Here is a 19,286-nt window from a genome sequence, read left to right on the forward strand (position 1 = left end):
GCTTGCACTGTTTTGAGATTGGAGCTTCTGCGTATTATGTGAACTAGAGCATTGATGTCTGTGAAGCAGCGTGTGTAACCCTGGTGAGCAAGTGACTGCTGGGCAAGCTGATTTCTAGGGAGACTGTCTAGACTGGCAGAAAAATTAGCCTGCAGTACTCTTGCTTCAGAGGAGATGAGTGAGGGGAGACAGCCTTATGCTAGAGGAGTTCTAGCAGCTTTCAGCTTCGACCTTCTGATTTTGTTGCCAGTTCGTGATGTGGAGAGCGCTTGTTTGGCAGGTGACACCTGGATCACTGAAAAAGAGCAAACAGTAGTGTGTTCTGGACCTATCACAAGCAGCTACAGGGAAGCCCCGACGAACAGATCTCCTCATTAGCTCAGCTTTCCTGCACCTACAAGGAAGAACCTGTCTTTGTGTTTTCCTTAGGTTCTTCTTGCCAGTACACAGTACGAGGCACCTTTAAGCAGAGTGGAGCATAGCAAGGGGGCTTGGGTGATTCAGAAGTTTCACTAGCTGCCAGCTTGCCGTGGGCACTGATGACAGGAGGGAGAGTGAAGGGGAGTAACAGGGTGTCCTCTGTGGGATTAGGTAGGCAGAAAGATCCTGGGGTTCCCTGGTAGCATGAGGATTCTCTACAGAGACTGGTTGTACACTAATAAGAGAAAGATACGAAAGTATGGTGTTCTTTTGCTTATAGGCATAGACTTTACTTACATATAAGAAAGTATAGACTTGAAAAACTGTACTTGAAAATCCTACCCAGGTTCTCCTCTGCTTGTTAAATCTTCTGTTTGGACTGAAGTATCACTGCTTGGTTTCATTGCGAAAGGAACTTTATGGGGGGCAGTTTAAATAAGATCATGTTCTAATATCACACAGACATTTTCTTTTTGTGTGCTATGTTCTTTTAAAATCTTAAAATGACCACTCTAGTTCTGGAAGTCATCTTTAAGAAATAAACATCTTTAAAAAGTAAAGTATTTTTGAGTACGTGTGATTATAGGGAGGCAGCAGTGGAGAAACTAATCGCTTTCCTGAAAGACAGGATTACTAAAAGGTGCAGCCAGTAGAAGACTCCTTCCATGCTAGTTTCTCTGTTTCAGAAAGTTGGCTTGCAGTAAAGCGTCGGTCTGCAGTGTGCCGGGCACCCCTGCTCCGCGTTTGTGTTCAGACTGCTTGTCAGTACTCTGCGTTGTCTCCATTCTTTAAATGACTCATTGTTAGTCAGAGTCAGAACGAGGAATCCCAGAAGAGATTGTGACTGGCTCCCTATTTTGGGTGATGGTTTTTATTTAATTTCCTAAGTCATGTAATATAGGCAGATATTAACAGTTTGAGAAATCCTTCAGGAATGTTAGTTCCAAGCATGACACCTTTATGAGAAAACAGTTGTGAATTCACTGAAATGTAAATTCAGTAATGTTAAATACACCTTTATACATTACTCCCCCTGTTTTCTACCTCGTTAGTATATTTGTGTCTGTATAGTGGGAGATTTTGAGCTGTCCCAAGATGGAAAATTAAAATTAGTAAAAGGAACCACTTCCGGAACATTTTCTGGGTGGCTGATATACTTATTATTGCTTGTTTCATTAAATTCATCCTAAATCATAATAATTTGATGATGTTACGCCCATTTTCAGGTGAGATGAAAGCTAAGTGAAGTTAAGTGACTTACCCAAACTCAGACTGGAGGTAGGTGGTAAGAGCAAGAATTTATACAAAGGTTTTTCCAGTTCCAAGTCAGAGTTCTCAGCCACCATAGCACATTGTCCCTGCCCTGCTTCTGAGAGGTAGAAGATCGCAGTGGGTCCTGGGTAGAAGAAAAAGTGAGTCTGGTGCTCTTGCTTTCTGTGTCTCCCTTCTTCCTCAGCACCACGCATATGTAGAGCATACAATAGCTACTTACTGAAGAAGCAAGCATATTCAATTAACCATGGGATATGGAAGTGAACTGACTTCTTTTGTTTGTAAAATTTTTGTAAGTGTATAGCTATATTTCTGACTATAGTAAAGTACGTCTTTGTCTCATGTTTGCTAGGTTTCTTTGTTGCATATATAGACATTTGAGTAAGAATAAACAATTCAGGGTTCCATATGATTTCTGGAAATCATCAACAGTCTGAGTACCCGTTTCCCTCTTCCTGACCAACCTCCCCCTACTGGGATCGGCCCTCTTTGTTTCCATACTGCTGTCAAAGTGCCCTTTCTCTGTTTCTTTTCTCTCTGTTGTCTGTTCCCCAAGAAGTTGTTATTTTCACACCCTTTGCTTTTGTGTGTTCTTCTCCCTTTGGTTGCAGGTCCCTTTCCCTTAGTTTGACTTTTTTTTTTTTTTCCCCTTTTAATCCAGCCAGGTCTCAGGTCAGGTGTCTTCTCTAACTCCTCCAAACCCAGCTAGATCTTCTTTTTGAGTTCCCATCAGAGCATGTATCATGCTGACGGATTGTATGATTGAGTACAAGTCTGTCTCTGTTTACGAGCCTGTTGTAAGCCCCATGAGGGCAGGGGCTTGGCCATTTCATCTGTGTCACACAGCCTGGCACATGGCAGGCGGACAGTAAATATGGAAAGAAAAATGAAACAAAATAAAGTGTGTAGCTTGCCCAGTCCCACCATAAATCTTAGAGAACCATTCCATTTTCGGGATGGAGGACACCCTATCTGCTCTAGCCCCTCCTTTTTAGAGATGAAAGTGACACCTTGAGGTCATACAATGAAGTAATTAGCACAGCTGAAAAACAGAACTGCTGAGTCCCAGCCCAGTGTTCTTTCTTTCGTTTTGAAAAAATGGTTTTTTTGAGAAAAAAAATTTTTTTAAATTTATTGCAAAGGCAATAGTTGTTTACTGTAGAATATTTGGAAGATACAAAAAACAGAAGGGAGAAAATAAAATCAGCGTATCCCCGACACGCAGATGGTAACTATCCTTCCAGTCACTTCTGTGCACAGTGACATGTATGTATGCGTTACGTAATTGGGTGATGACAACAGCTGGCACTTAGTGAATGCTTGCACTGTTCTAAGTGCCATATATGTGTCGACTCATTTATTACAGCAGCACTATGAGGTAAATACTATTATCCCCACTTTACAGATGAGGAAATGGAGGCACAGGCGTGTTAAGGATCTCAGGTCACTCAGCTAGTAAGTGGTAGAGCCAAGATTTAAATCCCGGCTATCTAGTTCCAGAGCATGTATTCCTAACTGCTATTCCATTCTGCCTCTATGCATGTTATTTCACAATCTACTTTCTTTTAAAAATTGGGATCAGTTTATAGGCAGTAAAAGTAATCCCTTTATAGGTACAGTTTGCTGAGTTTTGATAAAAAGTAAACCACCACCAGGGAGCCTGGGTGGCTCAGTGGGTTAAGCCTCTGCCTTCAGCTCAGGTCATGGTCTCAGGGACCTGGGATTGGGCCCCACATCAGGCTCTCTGCTCAGCATGAAGCCTGCTGCCCTTCCTCTCTGCCTGCCTCCTTGCCTACTTGTGATCGCTCTCTCTCTGTCAAATAAATAAATAAAATCTTTAAAAAAAAAAAAAAAAAGTAAACCAGCACCATAATCGAGATACAGGGAATAGGTCCATCAAGAAGTCCCATCATGCCTCTTTGTAGACAGTCTCTCCTCGCCCATCCCCAGCCTGGTACCCACTGATTTTATTTCTGCCCTTATAGTTTTGTCTTTTCCTGAATTTCATATAAGTGCAGTCATTCCGTGTTGTAGCCTTTTGCATTTGCCTCTTTCACTTAGCGTAATGCTTTTGAGGTTCGTACATGTTGTTGTCTGTAGTAGTTCATGTGTTTCCTCACCGTTAGTACATTCCTTCATATGGAGGTACCACCATTTTTTATTCTGTTCATAAGCTGAAGGACATATTGGTTGTTTCTCATTTTTGGCCATTAAAATAAGGCTGCTATGAATATTCATGAACAGCTCCATATGTGGACGTATGTTTTCATTTCCCTTTGTGTAAGTATTCAGGGATGAGATTACTGAGTTGTATGGTAAATCCATGTTTAAGTTTGTAAGAGACTTCCGGACTGTTTTCCCAGCTCATCATTTTGTATTCTCCCAGTAATGTCTGAGAGTGTCAATTGCTCCTCATCCTCCCCAGCAAATTCTTTTTTTTTTTTTTTTTAAAGATTTTATTTATTTATTTTACAGAGAGAGATCACAAGTAGACAGAGAGGCAGGCAGAGAGAGAGAGAGGGAAGCAGGCTCCCCGCTGAGCAGAGAGCCCGATGCCGGACTTGATCCCAGGACCCTGAGATCATGACCCGAGCCGAAGGCAGCAGCCTAACCCACTGAGCCACCCGGGCACCCTCACCAGCAAATTCTTTATTGGTAGTGTTTGTTTTCTGACATTGGCCAAATTATTACCTTCACATGGTCTTTGGGGGGAAAAGGTGTTGCTTATGTTAAGGCTTTCTGATAAGTTTTTTCTTTATTTTTTTTTCTTTTTCTTTCCTTTCCATATTACAAATATTTATTGAACATCTTACAGTGCAAGGGGATGGATGAGTATGAACAACTCTTACCTCAAAGCCCCCTGGTTGGCCCTGTGGGTAGGGGCCGTGGCCAAGGATGGAGACACCTGTTTTCCCCTAGAACAGATTGCTTCACTAGAGGTTTTTGCTTCCATGCCTCTACGTTTTATGCCTTGCTCAGCTTTCAAGTGCAGGGGAATCTTGTGGGGAGAAGAAAATGGTGGCCCATCTGACCCTAGCTGTGCCGTCCGCCTTACTGACCACCTTAGGGGAAAATGCCCACGAGTGTCAGGATGGTAGCTCTCCCCATAATAATGAGCTGTGTAGGTTTTTCAGTTTAGTCTGTTGGTGTAGCTGCCCTGATTTTCTACCCAGTGATCTGAATGATGGGGTTATGATAGCTAAGTAGTAGAATCAAATGGTGAGCTGAGTTGAGATGGATAAGGGTGTGAATCTCAAATTTTTGCCATTGCAGTATATTGTCTCTGACACTAGCTATCATCTTAAGAGGCTTTATTATTTTTTTTTTGTAAGTGAAAAAGTCAGATATGTACTGAGCTGTATCTTTTTTTAGAGACTTTGTCGCTAAAACATCTGCAAATTGCCAAGAAGTGTCTGTTCACTCATTTATTTGTTCATTGAGCACATTTGCTAATTAACCATTACGTTTATGGTACTGCTTCTTGATGCTGTCATGTGGCTTATTTCAAAGTAAATTCTTCCCGAGTTTTTCCCTTGGTACTGCCCTTCCTCCCAATTTGGTATCTTTCATCTGTAAACATTTTAAAAACAAATGTCAAGTGAAATAAAATAGTACAGTGTTACAGGTCCTTGTTCTACTTTGGTGCAGACTTTACACAGGAAGGGAGGGAGGCAGAGGAGAGAAGAGGGAACCTGGTCATGTGATACCACTTGTCTGGCAGAAGCCTTTTGGTTCTGAGCAGAGAAACCAACTGTTTACTATTTTGGGTGAATGAGGTTGGTTGGTTGCTACGAGCATTTTCTCTAAGGGAACCCTCTTCTCTTCCAGCTCTACACATTGAAATCATCCCAGTCCTGCTTTTTGGCATTTGGGTAGAGGAGGGAGGTGTCTGTGTCGAGGCCCAGTGCTGACAGGAAGAAATGTTTTCCAGGAGACTTACTGATTCTGACCTTCTGCTGTCACTGCTTCTAATGCCTCGCTCCCTAAGTAAACTTGGGATCTAGCTGTTCTTATACCCTCAGCACTGCAGAAACAAAGTGCCCACTTGAAGCTAAAGAACAATGCTAATCAGATTTTCAGCAAATAATAAATGGCCTCTTTAAGGAGTGAGGTAAGGAAGACAGGTTTATTGCAACACTGGCCTTTGGAGCCTCACATCTCCCCCAGCATGCTGGAGGAGAAGACCAAGACTCATCAACCCACCTGCAGGATTCTGCCGCTCTCATGGATTGTCCTGGAGCCCGGAAGGGACAGCTGCTCCGCAGTGCGACTGGCCCCTTATCACAGTTTTCGGGAAGGTTGGCATATTTATCCTCTTGGGGTTTGCATGCTTTTGTTTCCTCCTTAATTCACTGTAGGCTTTTTATCTCGTCCCTGTTCCTCGGCAGCCAGCCAAGCTTTGACTCTGGGTAGTTTACTCTCCCAAGGTTTTGACTGAAGCTTGTAGAGCCCTCAGCAGGTAGACGACTGAGCATGGTACCATAGGGTGCACTTCATGACCTGATGGGGATAGTGTTTATGATGTTTTTCTTGCTCCCTTCCTTCCACCCTTGCAGAGCCCACATACTGAACCCAGATTATGGAAGAAGGAAGAAAAACACTTTGTAAGGTGGGATTCTTCCCATTTATGTGGGTCACATGCAGTGTTTTAGCAATAAAACATACTCTGGCCATAGGTTCTAGACAAATAAATAGGGAGCTAGTGATGAGGACTTTAGTTTCTTCTGTTAAATACTGATAGTGGATAGATAACCTCTGAGATCTCATAACACTAAGATATCATAATTTAAAACAAAATAATATTTGGAAGGCTTTTTCTTTTTACTTATACTGAATGTTAGTTTGGGTTGTTGGGGCTGGCCTTACCAATCTTTTTAGTAATTGTAGAGTTATATTAGAATTACATCCACATGTATGAAAGATAGCAGGAAACTGTTTATTAGGTTAATACCCATGAAGGATTTTTCCTTTGTAAACATCCCTCTTTTGTGTTTTGAAACTGCTGGGAAAATATTGTTTGGGAGTAGAATGGACACATTTGAATTCTGCAAAAAAGTTCAGTAATTCTTTCAGGAAAAACTCTTAAGTTATGAAAAAATATGTGGGGGGGAGTAGAGACTTCATTCAAATTCTAACAGATATGAATGGAAAAGAATTGTCAACATTTTCTCTCTCCTAGCTTGGGAAGCTTCTCCACTATTGTTTATATAACTGCTACTTTTCTAAAAACTTAGACATTTCTTTTGATTTCTTAAGATCTCTTTGGGACGTTACTAACATTTGACAGGATGGTTTGAGCTTGTGGTATCAGCAGTGAATGAATCCACTGACGAGGAGATGAGTGATTATCAGTGCCCAGTTTGCAAAGAATGATTTAAAAAATGGACTGAGGGGCGCCTGGGTGGCTCAGCGGGTTAAGCCGCTGCCTTCGGCTCAGGTCATGATCTCAGGGTCCTGGGATCGAGTCCCATATCGGGCTCTCTGCTCAGCAGGGAGCCTGCTTCCCTCTCTCTCTCTCTCTGCCTGCCTCTCTCTGTCTACTTGTGATTTCTCTCTGTCAAATAAATAAATAAATAAAATCTTTTTAAAAAAAATAAATAAAATAAAATAATAAAAAATGGACTGAGAGGCAGTTGATTTTTTTTTTTAAATATCTAAAAGTGTTATAATGTCAAAGAAACACCACAGTAACATTTCAGGGAAGGTTATTTGAAAGGGAGAGACCGTATGGCTTAGGACCTAAAGCTTTGGGATGCCACTGTTAACTTTTTGTAACCAGAAGATTATAGTGTTTCAGATTCCCAGTATGAATATTAAATAGCTTTGTTTCAAGAGTAGCCGTGTATAGGAAATAGAGATGCAGACTTGGCATAAGTAGGATCAGAATGGCAATTTTGGACAACTAGCCATAGCAATTGACTATATGTTTTTCTGATTTTATACTGTACTTGGAAATTTGTATCTAGAATTCTTTGTCTGTTGGATCTTGAGAGAACTCACATTGTTTTCTACCAGTACACATTGTTTTTTAAAAATGATTGTCATTTTATAAGCTGCACAGGAGAAATAGATTGTGCATTAGATAGTGAAAGTATAAAGGATGTCCAGGATTACTCCTTTTGGGCTGAAGCAGGTGCTTGAGGGATAGAGACAGTTCTTCCTTCAGATACACAAAACTACCCAGCGAAAGTGACTCTTCTCAGTATTGTGTTTTATTATTATAGATCAATGCCTGATGATAATCTTTTCCTTCTTTCATATTTTTCTTAGCTCTTTATTTTTCCTAAGTTAAAAAAAAAAAAGGATTTTGAAAGGTGGCACACATTTCTCAAGAGAATTGTTTAGGACCATAGGAGGCTATGTGTGATACTGTTCCTGCTGTTTCAGTTGACAGCACAAGGATAGAGACCACACTTTAATTTACCCTTTATGGTCTTAGGACCTGTGGTTTTCTTGACTTTGGCAAGGATCAGAACTGTATTTTTTTTTTAGAAGTCTTGTGGGAGGTTGGGGTACCAGGTGGTGGGTATGATAGAGGGCACGGATTGCATGGAACACTGGGTGTGGTGAAAAAATAATGAATACTGTTTTTCTGAAAATAAATAAATTGGGAAAAAAAAAGAAGTCTTGAAAGATTGATGTCTTGGGGGACCTGGGTTGCTCAGTGGGTTAAAGCCTCTCTCTGCCTTTGGCTCAGGTCATGATCCCAGGGTCCTGGGATCGAGCCCCGCGTCGGGCTCTCTGCTCGGCAGGGAGCCTGCTTCCTTCTCTCTCTCTCTCTGCCTGCCTCTCTGCCTACTTGTGATCTCGTCTGTCAAATAAATAAATAAAATCTTTAAAAAAAAAAAAGATTGATGTCTTGAAGTTTAATGCAGCTTTCTGGTACAGCACTGCCCAGTACTGTATCAGCACTGTCCAGTACAGTAGCTACTTGCTATATGTGGCTGTTGAGCCTTGAAATGTGGCTGGAGTGACTAAGAAACTGAATTTTTTTTTTTTTAAAGATTTTATTTATTTGACAGAGAGAGATCACAAGTAGGCAGAGAGGCAGGCAGAGAGAGTGAAAGGAGGAAGCAGGCTCCCTGGCGAGCAGAGAGCCCGACGTGGGACTCGATCCCCGGACGCGAGATCATGACCTGAGCCGAAGGCAGCGGCTTAACCCACTGAGCCACCCAGGTGCCCCAGAAACTGAATTTTTGGTTTTATTTAATTTTAACTGAATTTGAAGAACACAGGTTGCAAGTGGCTACCATGTTGGATAGCATAATTTCAGACCCTTCGCAGCCTGACCTTCACCTGCCTTTCTGGCTACCTTCTACTCCCCTTTCACAAACTTCATTCTCCATCTAAATTGGAATACATTAGTTATGTATATAACATATACATATAAGAACATATGTATATATGTTCTTAACCTTATAATATTTCCTACCTCTGGGTTTTGGCTCCTTGCTAGTTTTTGGGTTTTGTTCATACCTAGTGTATAAAGTCCTCCAGAGAAGGTTTATATGCTGCTGTTCCTACAGAGCTTGCCTGATCCTTTTTGTACTCTAGTGATTTATTCTCTGCAAACTCATAGCACTTACAACACTGTCCTTGATTACAGTGATTTATTTCATATTTTTTATCCTCTCTATTATATTTTTAAATTCCTTGAGGGGTTTAGTTTTTATGGTTGTATGTATGTAATTGGCTTACCCTTTTCTCTTTTTTCTCCCTTTGAAAGTGCTCATTAGTGAAGTGTGTTTATACACAGTAGGTGGTTAATAATGCATTAGCTGAGTTAGTCTGCTGAGGGTACTGTGCTTCCTGGCACTAGAGGGCAGTATCATGCCCGTAAGCAAAAATGTGTTCATCCTAAATGAGATACATTTTGAGCACTCCATCCTAATTGAGTTTTATTCAGTATTTCATAGTAATAATTCTGGCCTTCAAAAGAAACTCTGATCCTTTTAAAAAATATTTTATCCATTCGAGAGAATGAGAGAGCGCACGCACGAGAGCACAAATGGGCGGGCATGCAGAGGGAGAGGCCGACTCCTTGCCAAGCAGGAAGCCCGACGTGGGGTTCTATCCCAGGACCCTGAGATCATGACCTGAGCCCGGGCAAACGCTTAACCAGCTGAACCACCCAGGCACCCCTCAGATCTTTTAATTGTCAATGATATTAATAAATAACCTTTCCCCACAATTGTCTTGAATTAGATTTAGAATATGACCCTGGTCCAGGAGATTGGTGAGATTCTCACTGGGAAGAAACTTGGTACATCTGAGAAACACTGGCCAAGGCATTAGGTGTCAGAGATAATTCCTTGAGGGCTGAAAGCCCTTTTGTGGTAGGCAGCTAGCGTTCCAGCACTGAACTGATAGGCAAGAACCTGAAGTTCTTGGTTTGATCTTGCCAATGTGAGTTTGGCTAAATTACTCTAAGCTTGGCAAACCAGTTTCTTTTGTTGTATCATGGGTATAATGTCTGCCATCCTAACTCATAGAGTGAAATAAGATCATATGTATGCAAATAACATTGTAAAGTATTATATATTATTTTTAAGAGCTATTTTTATTATATTTCTTATTTCTCTTCTCAATTCCTACTGTGTAACCTAGTACCAAGGCACGTACATAGTAAATGATTGATTATAAATATTTATGACTTTTTAAAAATATTTTCTGTAAAGAATATACTCTGGTAAAGGCTGATGAGAGATGCATTTGCTCCCACCTAGGCTGTGCACACTGAGAAGTGACTATAGTCACAATAGTTTGGTTGACACATATCCTGTCCTTTGGTGTTATGCAGCCTTAAAATGAGCTGTATGTGAGATAGATCTGTATGGGTGTGTATAAACTAAATATGTATATAAACTTTTTTTAGTCTCCTCTCTAGTGAATTTATTTTGTAGATGTCCTACCCTTCCTAATATTAAGTTAAAATACTCAGAATAAGCCAATTATTGCGGGGGTTTTTTTGAAACCATAGAAAACCCTGTTCAAATAGAGTTATGTAGCCAAAACTGATGTAGTTTGGAAATACGCACGAACATATTTTCCTACAGGTTTGTGAGTTAGAAAAGAAGCCATTCTAGGGGCGCCTGGGTGGCTCAGTGGGTTAAAGCCTCTGACTTCGGCTCAGGTCATGATCCTGGGGTCCTGGGATCGAGCCCCGCATCGGGCTCTCTCCTTGGCGGGGAGCCTGCTTCCTCCTCTTTCTCTCTATGCCTGCTTCTCTGCCTACTTGTGATCTCTGTCTGTCAAATAAATAAATAAATCTTAAAAAAAAAAAAAAAGAAGAAGAAGCCATTCTAGAAGAGGGCAGCGTAGGGGTGCTTTTGTTGAGAGCAGGTATCAGCATGGAGCCTTCTCTAGTAAATCATTAGATGCATCAAATAAAATGTTCAGCTGAAGTTCCTGCAATCCCACAGTTACCAAACACTCTTGCTAAAGAGAGTTGCAGTCAAAATATCTGCAATCGAATCATTTCCTGTTCGGGCTTGCAGGTGGGGAACTGTCTGAAACTGCAGTGCTGTGAGATTAGTTATGCAGAAGATGCCTTGGTGGGATAGGCCTTGACATTCAATGACAACCTAGCATGTGTGAGGGCGAAGAGGGTACCCCGGGATCCTACAACTAACTGGACCAAGGCATGGAGATCAGGATATGCAGGCCCACTCCCATGGAGGGATCTGAATAAAGCTCCTGTAGGGCATTCAGATATGTGCTGAACACACTCGGGCATCGGGCCAGGCAGATGGCACATTCCTGTACTGACCTTCGGAGGCCTGGCAGATTACAAAGCTAGCATTGGAGGCGTGTTTGTGCTCTGGCACGAACAGCCCCAGCAGCCTGCATTTCATCCAGCATTTGGTCCTCCCCAGTTGAAAGGATGCCTTGGGACTGGGTAGGTATCCGAGTCCACTTAGGGACTGGCCTGTATTTTCGTACCCCTCTCCCTCTTGAGTTGACTTTTACTGTCAGCACAGCACCAGAAATGACTCACATCCTCTAAGAGATTCCTCCAGACTGGGGATGACCCAGCGTTAGCCTTTGAGATGCATTGACTCCCCTACCTTCCTATCCCAATCTGTCTTGACTAACTCACATTTTTAGGTTTGACTAAGCCTTTCATAGGAAAGATAGGTGGGGGCTAGGCAAGATAAGCTGCAGTCACCTGTCCCTTCTTTGGTTCCAGGGCATCCCTTTGGCTGTGTAAAGGAAATTAGGTATGATACACTTCTTAGGCTTCACCCCCATCCCCCGCCTTTCCTGTTGCCCTTTTGATTTTTTTTAATCTGATACTGAGCCTCTCCTCCCCCCACTCACACACCAACGGAGTCTCCTAAGCTATTTCTGTCGGTTTAATGATCTCCAGCTGTTGCTGTAGTTCTGGCTGTTTTCATGCTTTGATGAGGCAGAAGAACCAGAAAAAGAGGGGTCTTGCTTGGGTATCACACGGAGCGTAAGACAAATGTAATGCTTTTTTTTTTCCCCCCAAAAAAACTGGGGCGAGGCTTCTTAAAGAAGGCTGTTAATACTGGGATGATTTGAAAATGCAGGAGGAGGGAAACTACAAGCTAGTCTTTCTGGGACATTTTAAAAATAAGCATTCTGCTGAGAGGTGTGGCACCTTCTGCATCGCTCAAAATTATGTTAGAAAAATGTGGTATGTGGTAACTGGGTAATTGTTTCATTACTCTGCATTCTACTTCCATTTTAGCTTTGGAGCTGGAATGCCCCCTCCACCCCTGGTCTGTGTTGAAGGAATCAAGCATCTAAATCCAAAGGATTCTGTGATAGGCAAATGTATGGAAATAATTCCTGAAGTGGCCAGAAAAGGCATTGATTGCAGTTCTGCTTTAACTTAATGTAGGTTTGTTTCGTAAAATTTTGTGCAAAACCTGTAGTAATGACATGTTCTACTTGCAAATTTGACCACACAAACTTCAGGAAATACAAAGTTGCAGTTCTTCAAACAACATGAACTCTCGTACAGTTACATATACATTTACTTCTGAGATGTTTCCACTAAACCGGAGAATGGGGAGTAGGAAAATCCTTCAGTAGTTAAATGGGCTGCTGTATTTTAATAGACTGGCTTTCCCTTTATGTATTTGATCTTGAGAATTGTAACTCTTGCAACAATTTTCGCTGATAGACTTATAGCTTTCATACTTCACATGCTGCATGAAATTTAACTCTCCCTCTTTTCTGCCTTTCTGTCTTCTACAGAAAAGAACAATTTTGCTGTAGCTTTGCCAAAGTTAATTTTAAAATACTTTAATTTTTTTTGAGACAAATAGATACAATTTTACATCACCTAGGACTTAAGGAAATAAGCTATTATTTTTTTCCCTTAAGTACCCATAGAGAAATTTACATATAAATATTTTAAGAACTTTCAGATTTTGTGTGTGTATTTTTAGCACATGTGGCCAAATTTCTCATTTCTAATCACCTGTTTCTTAATCCTTGCCCTCGAGGAAATTTGTTTTCATTTATTTATTTTTTTTTTAAGATTTTATTTATTTGACAGAGAGTGAGAGAGCACAAGAGGGAGAGCAACAGTGGGAGAGGGAGAAGCAGGCTCCCTGCTCAGTAGGGAGCCCAGTGTGGGGCTCTGTCCGAGGACCCTGGGATTATGACCTGAGCCAAAGGCAGACAGACGATTAACCAACTGTTGATCTCAGATCAGGTCTTGATCCTTAGGGTTGTGAGTTCAAGCCCTACATTGGGCTCCACACTGGGCATCTAGTCTCCTCAAACAACAACAAAAATCAGGATTTACCTTTTTATTTTTTTCTCAAAATGTCGGTTAAATAAGCTGTCATTAATTACTGCAAACTCTTGAAAGTTAATTTAAAAAATGGGAAGAAGCTAAATAGGATAAGCCTGTCGGGAGAGTTTAAAGTACATTGGTAGGAAAAAAACTAACTTACTAAATATTTACAGAAATATATGGGGATATAGGCCTCCCTCATTATTTCAGTCCTGAGTATTCTACCATGCTATGTCTTTCAGGGCCACATTATTATTAGAGATCTAGAAAGAGTAAGTACTCTAATACAGTTTTTTTTTTTTTTTTAATATTTTATTTATTTTATTTGACAGAGAGAGAGATCACAAGTAGGCAGAGAGGCAGGCAGAGACAGAGGGGGAAGCAGGCTCCCTGCTGAGCAGAGAGCCTGATGCGGGGCTCGATCCCAGGACCCTGAGATCATGACCTGAGCCGAAGGCAGCGGCTTAATCCACTGAGCCACCCAGGCGCCCCTCTAATACAGTTTTAAGGGAAAGAATTTTTGTCACTTCTGGCTTGCTGTAGAATAACCATGCCCTGTTCCAAGTTTTGAATCTGTTCACCTGTCACCTACCCTTAGCAAAGTTGGGTGCAAAATGTCAGCACCAGTAATACCCACAGAGAATAGCAGATGAGATTCAAGGCTGCCCACATTTCCTGGGTGAACGTGCAGAACTAATGCTGCAGGGAAAACACTGTTCCTGGTGCCTTTAACTTTGGAAGGGTTTGTTCAGATGGCCCTGCCAGTCTAAAGGAAGCACGTTCCCAGTGTACCTTCACCCCATTCAGATGCCTCGAGCAAGTACGTGTTATGCTCAGATCTTGTGTGATGGAGTTAGCTGTCTGAGCACTGTGTTATGGATCCTCAGGAAAGAGACCGATGACATCGAAGTAGCTGGCAGTTTGAGATCTGCCCGCTGCAGTTAAAGGAGGACCTTACTTCACGGGGGAGATGAACAGCTACCCAAAATGAAATGGTGAGCCCCAGATTTTGAGGATAGGGGAAAGAGTTTGATTTATTTACTTACTTACTTACGCATATTATTTTTGTTATGGCTCTGGCATTAAATGTGTTATAGCAGAAAAAGCATAGGCTTTGATATCAGGCCAACTTGTGTTTGAACTCTGGCCTCTACCTCTTACTAGCTGTGCACACAGTTACTTTACCTCTTCGAACTGCTGCTTCTTCATCTGTAAAATGGAGGTAACACATACCTCACATAGCTGTTGAGATGAAATGAGTCACCGTAGTGGTACATCCCACTGAGAGTTCAACAGACTAGATTCCTCATCTCTTACATCTGAGTTTCCTTCTCGACAGGCCTCCTCTCACTCAGTGCCTTTGTACATGTTCTATTTCTGCTGCCTGGAACACTCTCCAGATCTATTCAAGGTTTATCATACTATGTAGGATTTTGTGTAAGAGTCATCTGTCTCTTCCTCTTCCACAGGCCTTCCATGTGTACTTTGTAGAATTACCACCCCCAGTCACTCTCTGTTCTTTCAGTCTGCTGTACTTCTCTTCACATAATGTACCATTGGAAATTATAACATAAATAACTTACTATGTTTCTCCCACTAGAACATATGTCTGTGAGGGCAAGGACTTCATCTATCCATTTTCCTGCCTTATCAACCTGGAATAGTGCCCAGCGTATAGTAAGTGCACACTGAGTATCAGTTCAGTGAATGAATGAATCAACTCAGAATCTCTACGACAGCAGGAAAAACCCCTGGCAGAATGCAGGAATGAAGTTGTACCAGGAAGCAGGTGCTCTCTGCTTTTCAGTGTGGACGTCTCTGCACTGAGAGCCAAATGGGAAGTAGGCCTGTGAAGTTCTCTTGTGTCCTTCGCCTTCTGTCTCTGGGAGGAGCCCCTTTGAATGACCTTTACACGTTGGCCACTATCATCCTGTTAGTCTCTATTACTTCTGGAATTTTAATATAAGGAGCGTTTTAGATTCTAGATTTCTGAAATGCCCTGTGCTATTCACCGAAATCACCTGGATTTTCCCTACTAATAAGTAGATAATTTTTTTCCAGCCACATCATGCAGAAAGCACTATTATTAGTGTCATTTTTAAACATGAGGAACTGGTCTGTTTTATGAAGGAAGAGAAACATAACCTATAATAGTGGCTGAGAGCTCTGGCTGCAGATCGAAATGGAGCTGGGTGACCTCAGGCAAGTTGCTTAATGTGTCTTATGCTCAATTTCCTCAGCTACAAAATAGTATAATAATAGCACCTTCCACATAGCTTTGTTTTAAGAATTGAATAAGATGGGGTACCTGGGTGGCTCAGTCAGTTACGTGACCTTGATTTTGGCTCAGATCATGATCTCATGGGTGTGAAATTGCGCTCCATGTCAGGCAGGCTCCAGCTCGTCACAGAGCCTGCTTGAGATTCTCTCTTTCCCTCTCCTTATGCTCCTCGAGGTCCCAGCCCTCTCTTTAAAAAAAAAAAAAAAAAGAAAAGCTGCCACATGCATGTTTTCACTATTTTATTATTTCATAATACAGAGACCTTTTATATTGTACATAGCTCAGTGGCTCAAGTTAGATTTTCATAAGCTTATCCTTTGTAAATACATGTCAGGATAGATACACAAGTAGCCTACATTTGCCACCCCAGAGAGATATCTGATCTCTCTGCCTGAAGGTCTGCGAGTATTCAGGTTAAATAGATAATATTTATCATTTTTTGGTATTACTTCTGATATCTAAAGCAGATTATTTGAGAGATCACTTAACTCATGTTTATACAATACATACAGAGGTAGAAGAGAAATTTATAGGATTGTGAAAGGGTTGAATAATTGAGGATATTGATAAAACAATCCAACTTGAAATCTCATAGGTGGTGTTTTGCATGTGTGATTTTATTTTTTATTTTTTTAAGATTTATTTGTTTATTTCAGAGATAGAGAATGAGCACATAAGTTGGGGGAAGAGCAGAGGGAGAAGGGAAGCAGACTTCCCCCTGAGTGGGGAACCCAGAGGAGGGCTTGATCTCACAACCCTGAGATCATGACCAAGCTGAAGTCAGTCACTTAACCCACTGAGCCACTCAGGCACTCCTCGTATGTGCAATTTTGGAAATAGGAATTTTTCTTTTCAGGATTACATTGTGGTTCATTCTGTTTGTTTATGCCACAATCGTTTTATATTTTGAATTTATTAGAAGCCCCATTATTATTCTTAATAATTAGTCATGTATAGGAATGAATCCATAATTTCCTTCTGTCCAGTAGATGGTAACATTTCAGTTTGAAAAACCTGACCCTTAAAAGATTTTAGTAATTGATTCATAAATTTTCTGAAGGGAGAGCAAATCCATGTTTTTTTTTTTTAATAAGCTTTTTATTTTACAATAACTTTACGCTTACAGAAAAGTCACAGATAGTATAGAGAGTTCCCGTATACTCTTCACCCAGTTGCCCTATGTTAGCTTCTTATATAATTCTGGTACGTTTGTCAAAACTAAGAGGTTAACATTGGTATACTACTAAGTAAATCCCAAACTTTTTGTGGCTTTTGTATGCTTTCCTACAGATTTCCTTTTTCTGTTCTAAGATCCAGTCCAGGGTACTTCATTACATATGATTTTTAATGGTGAATCGTTAGGATCCTAGAGAGAATTACCTTTACTTTTCTTACTCCACCTCCTTTTGTCTTAACTCTGGATCTGCAGGTCCTTTTTTCTCCGGCAACAGATGAATGATCTTTCTGGGTCCTTTAACCACTATTTCTGTATTGACAGCTTGGAATTTCAGCAGCATGCTTTGAGCAATCATCATACGTTCAGTTTTATTAATGAACGGTACTGATCCTTCTGCTTTTCTCTGGGTCTTAACTCTTTAGACATACCAGATTGAAGAGAGTCTGGGAATAGAGGGTGCTTCTTTGCTGCCAAAACTGTCTTCCAAAAGAAAACACTTCCCCCCTCCATTTTCCCCTCCCCTCCAACTGCAGCTCCCTCCTGGTTCCCCCTGCTCCAGAACACATAGAATATGATTTTATTTTTTTTTAAAGATTTTATTTATTTATTTGACAGAGAGAAATCACAAGTAGATGGAGAGGCAAGCAGAGAGAGAGAGAGGGAAGCAGGCTCCCTGCCGAGCAGAGAGCCCGATGCGGGACTCGATCCCAGGACGCTGAGATCATGACCTGAGCCGAAGGCAGCGGTTTAACCCACTGAGCCACTCAGGCGCCCCTAGAATATGATTTTAAATAAGATGTTTTGATAGAAGGCCCTTTTACTTTGCAAAATAAAACATGTAATTGGAAGTGTGGTACCAAATTACTAGCAGTGTCCATTCCTGTCCTAAAGAAAAGCTAGCTGAGATAAAGATTTATATTCTAGGAAAATGTTTATAGTCCATGTTATGGTTTTATAGAGCAGTTTTCACATATGTTGTAGTTTTTTGGTTTTTTTTTTGTTTTTGTTTTCTGTTTTTTAGCTCAAAGCACAGGACTTATTTTTAGGAGTTGTATTATAGAAGGAAAATTGAGGCTAAAAGAGGTTAAGTGACTTGATTAGGTAGCAACAGAGCCAGGACTAGAACTTGTGTTTTCCGATTCTTTCTCTAATGTTCTTTCTTCTTTCCTTATAGGTCAGTTCTATAAATGTATTGTATTCACTTGCAACTTATAAAATACTCATATAACCAACCCAGTATGCATTGCTTGCCCCATTCCCTAGAAATTATAGTTCGGTTAAGAGTAAACCATTCTGGGACGCCTGGGTGGCTCAGTTGGTTAAGCAGCTGCCTTCGGCTCAGGTCATGATCCCAGCATCCTGGGATCTAGTCCCACATCGGGCTCCTTGCTCCGCAGGGAGCCTGCTTCTCCCTCTGACTCTGCCTTCCACTCTGTCTGCCTGTGCTCGCTCTCGCTCACTCTCTCTCTGACAAATAAATAAATAAAATCTTTAAAAAAAAAAAAAAAAGAGTAAACCATTCTGGTTAAGGATAGGACTAATTATAGAATACATTGGGGCCTTTAAAATGCTCTTGTTTGTGGTGCCAGGGTGGCTCAGTCAGTTAGGTGTCTGCCTTCAGCTTGGATCATGATCCCAGGGTTCTGGGATCAAGCCCTGCATCAGGACCCCTGCTCGGCAGGAAGCCTGCTTCTCCCGCTTCCACTCGCCTGCTTCTATTCCCTCTCTTGCTGTGTCTCTTTCTGTCAAATGAATAAATAAAATCTTAAAAAAAAAAAAGGGTCTTGTTTCTATCAAAAGCCCAAGCCAGAAACACATTTTTGGTGCAGTGTACACTGTGCTAACACATTCAGGCTGGTCCCCAAGTTAAAGGGAGAACATTAGTCATGAAAGGGTCTAGAGAAACTTAGAGGTGAGAAAGTGCAGAGGAAGAGAACAGTCCCAGGGATGCTGGAAGACGGAGTGGGGGCAGAGAGCCGGAATGCGGGAGAGGTGATGGGAAGGAATAAGGGAGCGCAGACACATCACTTTCTTTTTATATCTTTCTCATCTCTTTCAGGAAAGATTTGTGGGAAATTAGAATAAATAGGGACTTAGAGAAGTGTTTTACTTTTGGGGAACAATCTCAAGAAATTAATTGAAACTTTAGTAAAACTGATCATGAGGATAAAAATTTTTAAGGCCCCATTTGTTGTGTTCACTCTTCTTACCCCAGGTAGCAAAGATTTTGTTTTCTTCGTGACTTCCAGTGTTGGCACTGTCACCTTTGTGTTCTCAATGTGTGTTTAAAAAAAATATAGATAGATAGATAGATATAGATATAGATATATAAAACTATTTGGATTTTTATTATTTTTAAGATA

The 19,286-nt window shown here is 41.1% G+C and overlaps 1 protein-coding gene across 5 annotated transcripts in view; it reads left to right on the plus strand.

Annotated features, from left to right (window-relative positions):
* The window catches only part of MRTFA (myocardin related transcription factor A), a 160,479-nt gene that overhangs the window by 93,391 nt on the left and 47,802 nt on the right, over positions 1 to 19,286 (plus strand). Inside the window, exon 1 of one of the 5 annotated variants that reach the window (XM_032346176.1) lies at positions 5,448 to 5,990. The exons of the other annotated variants lie outside the window; for them this stretch is intronic. Coding sequence (XP_032202067.1) covers positions 5,783 to 5,990 — 208 coding nt within the window. The 5' untranslated portion in view covers positions 5,448 to 5,782. Of the gene's footprint in view, positions 1 to 5,447; positions 5,991 to 19,286 lie in introns of those variants that run through there. 5 annotated transcript variants of the gene reach the window in all.

Source organism: Mustela erminea, chromosome 6, assembly GCF_009829155.1.
Source record: "Mustela erminea isolate mMusErm1 chromosome 6, mMusErm1.Pri, whole genome shotgun sequence".
NCBI lineage: Eukaryota > Metazoa > Chordata > Mammalia > Carnivora > Mustelidae > Mustela > Mustela erminea.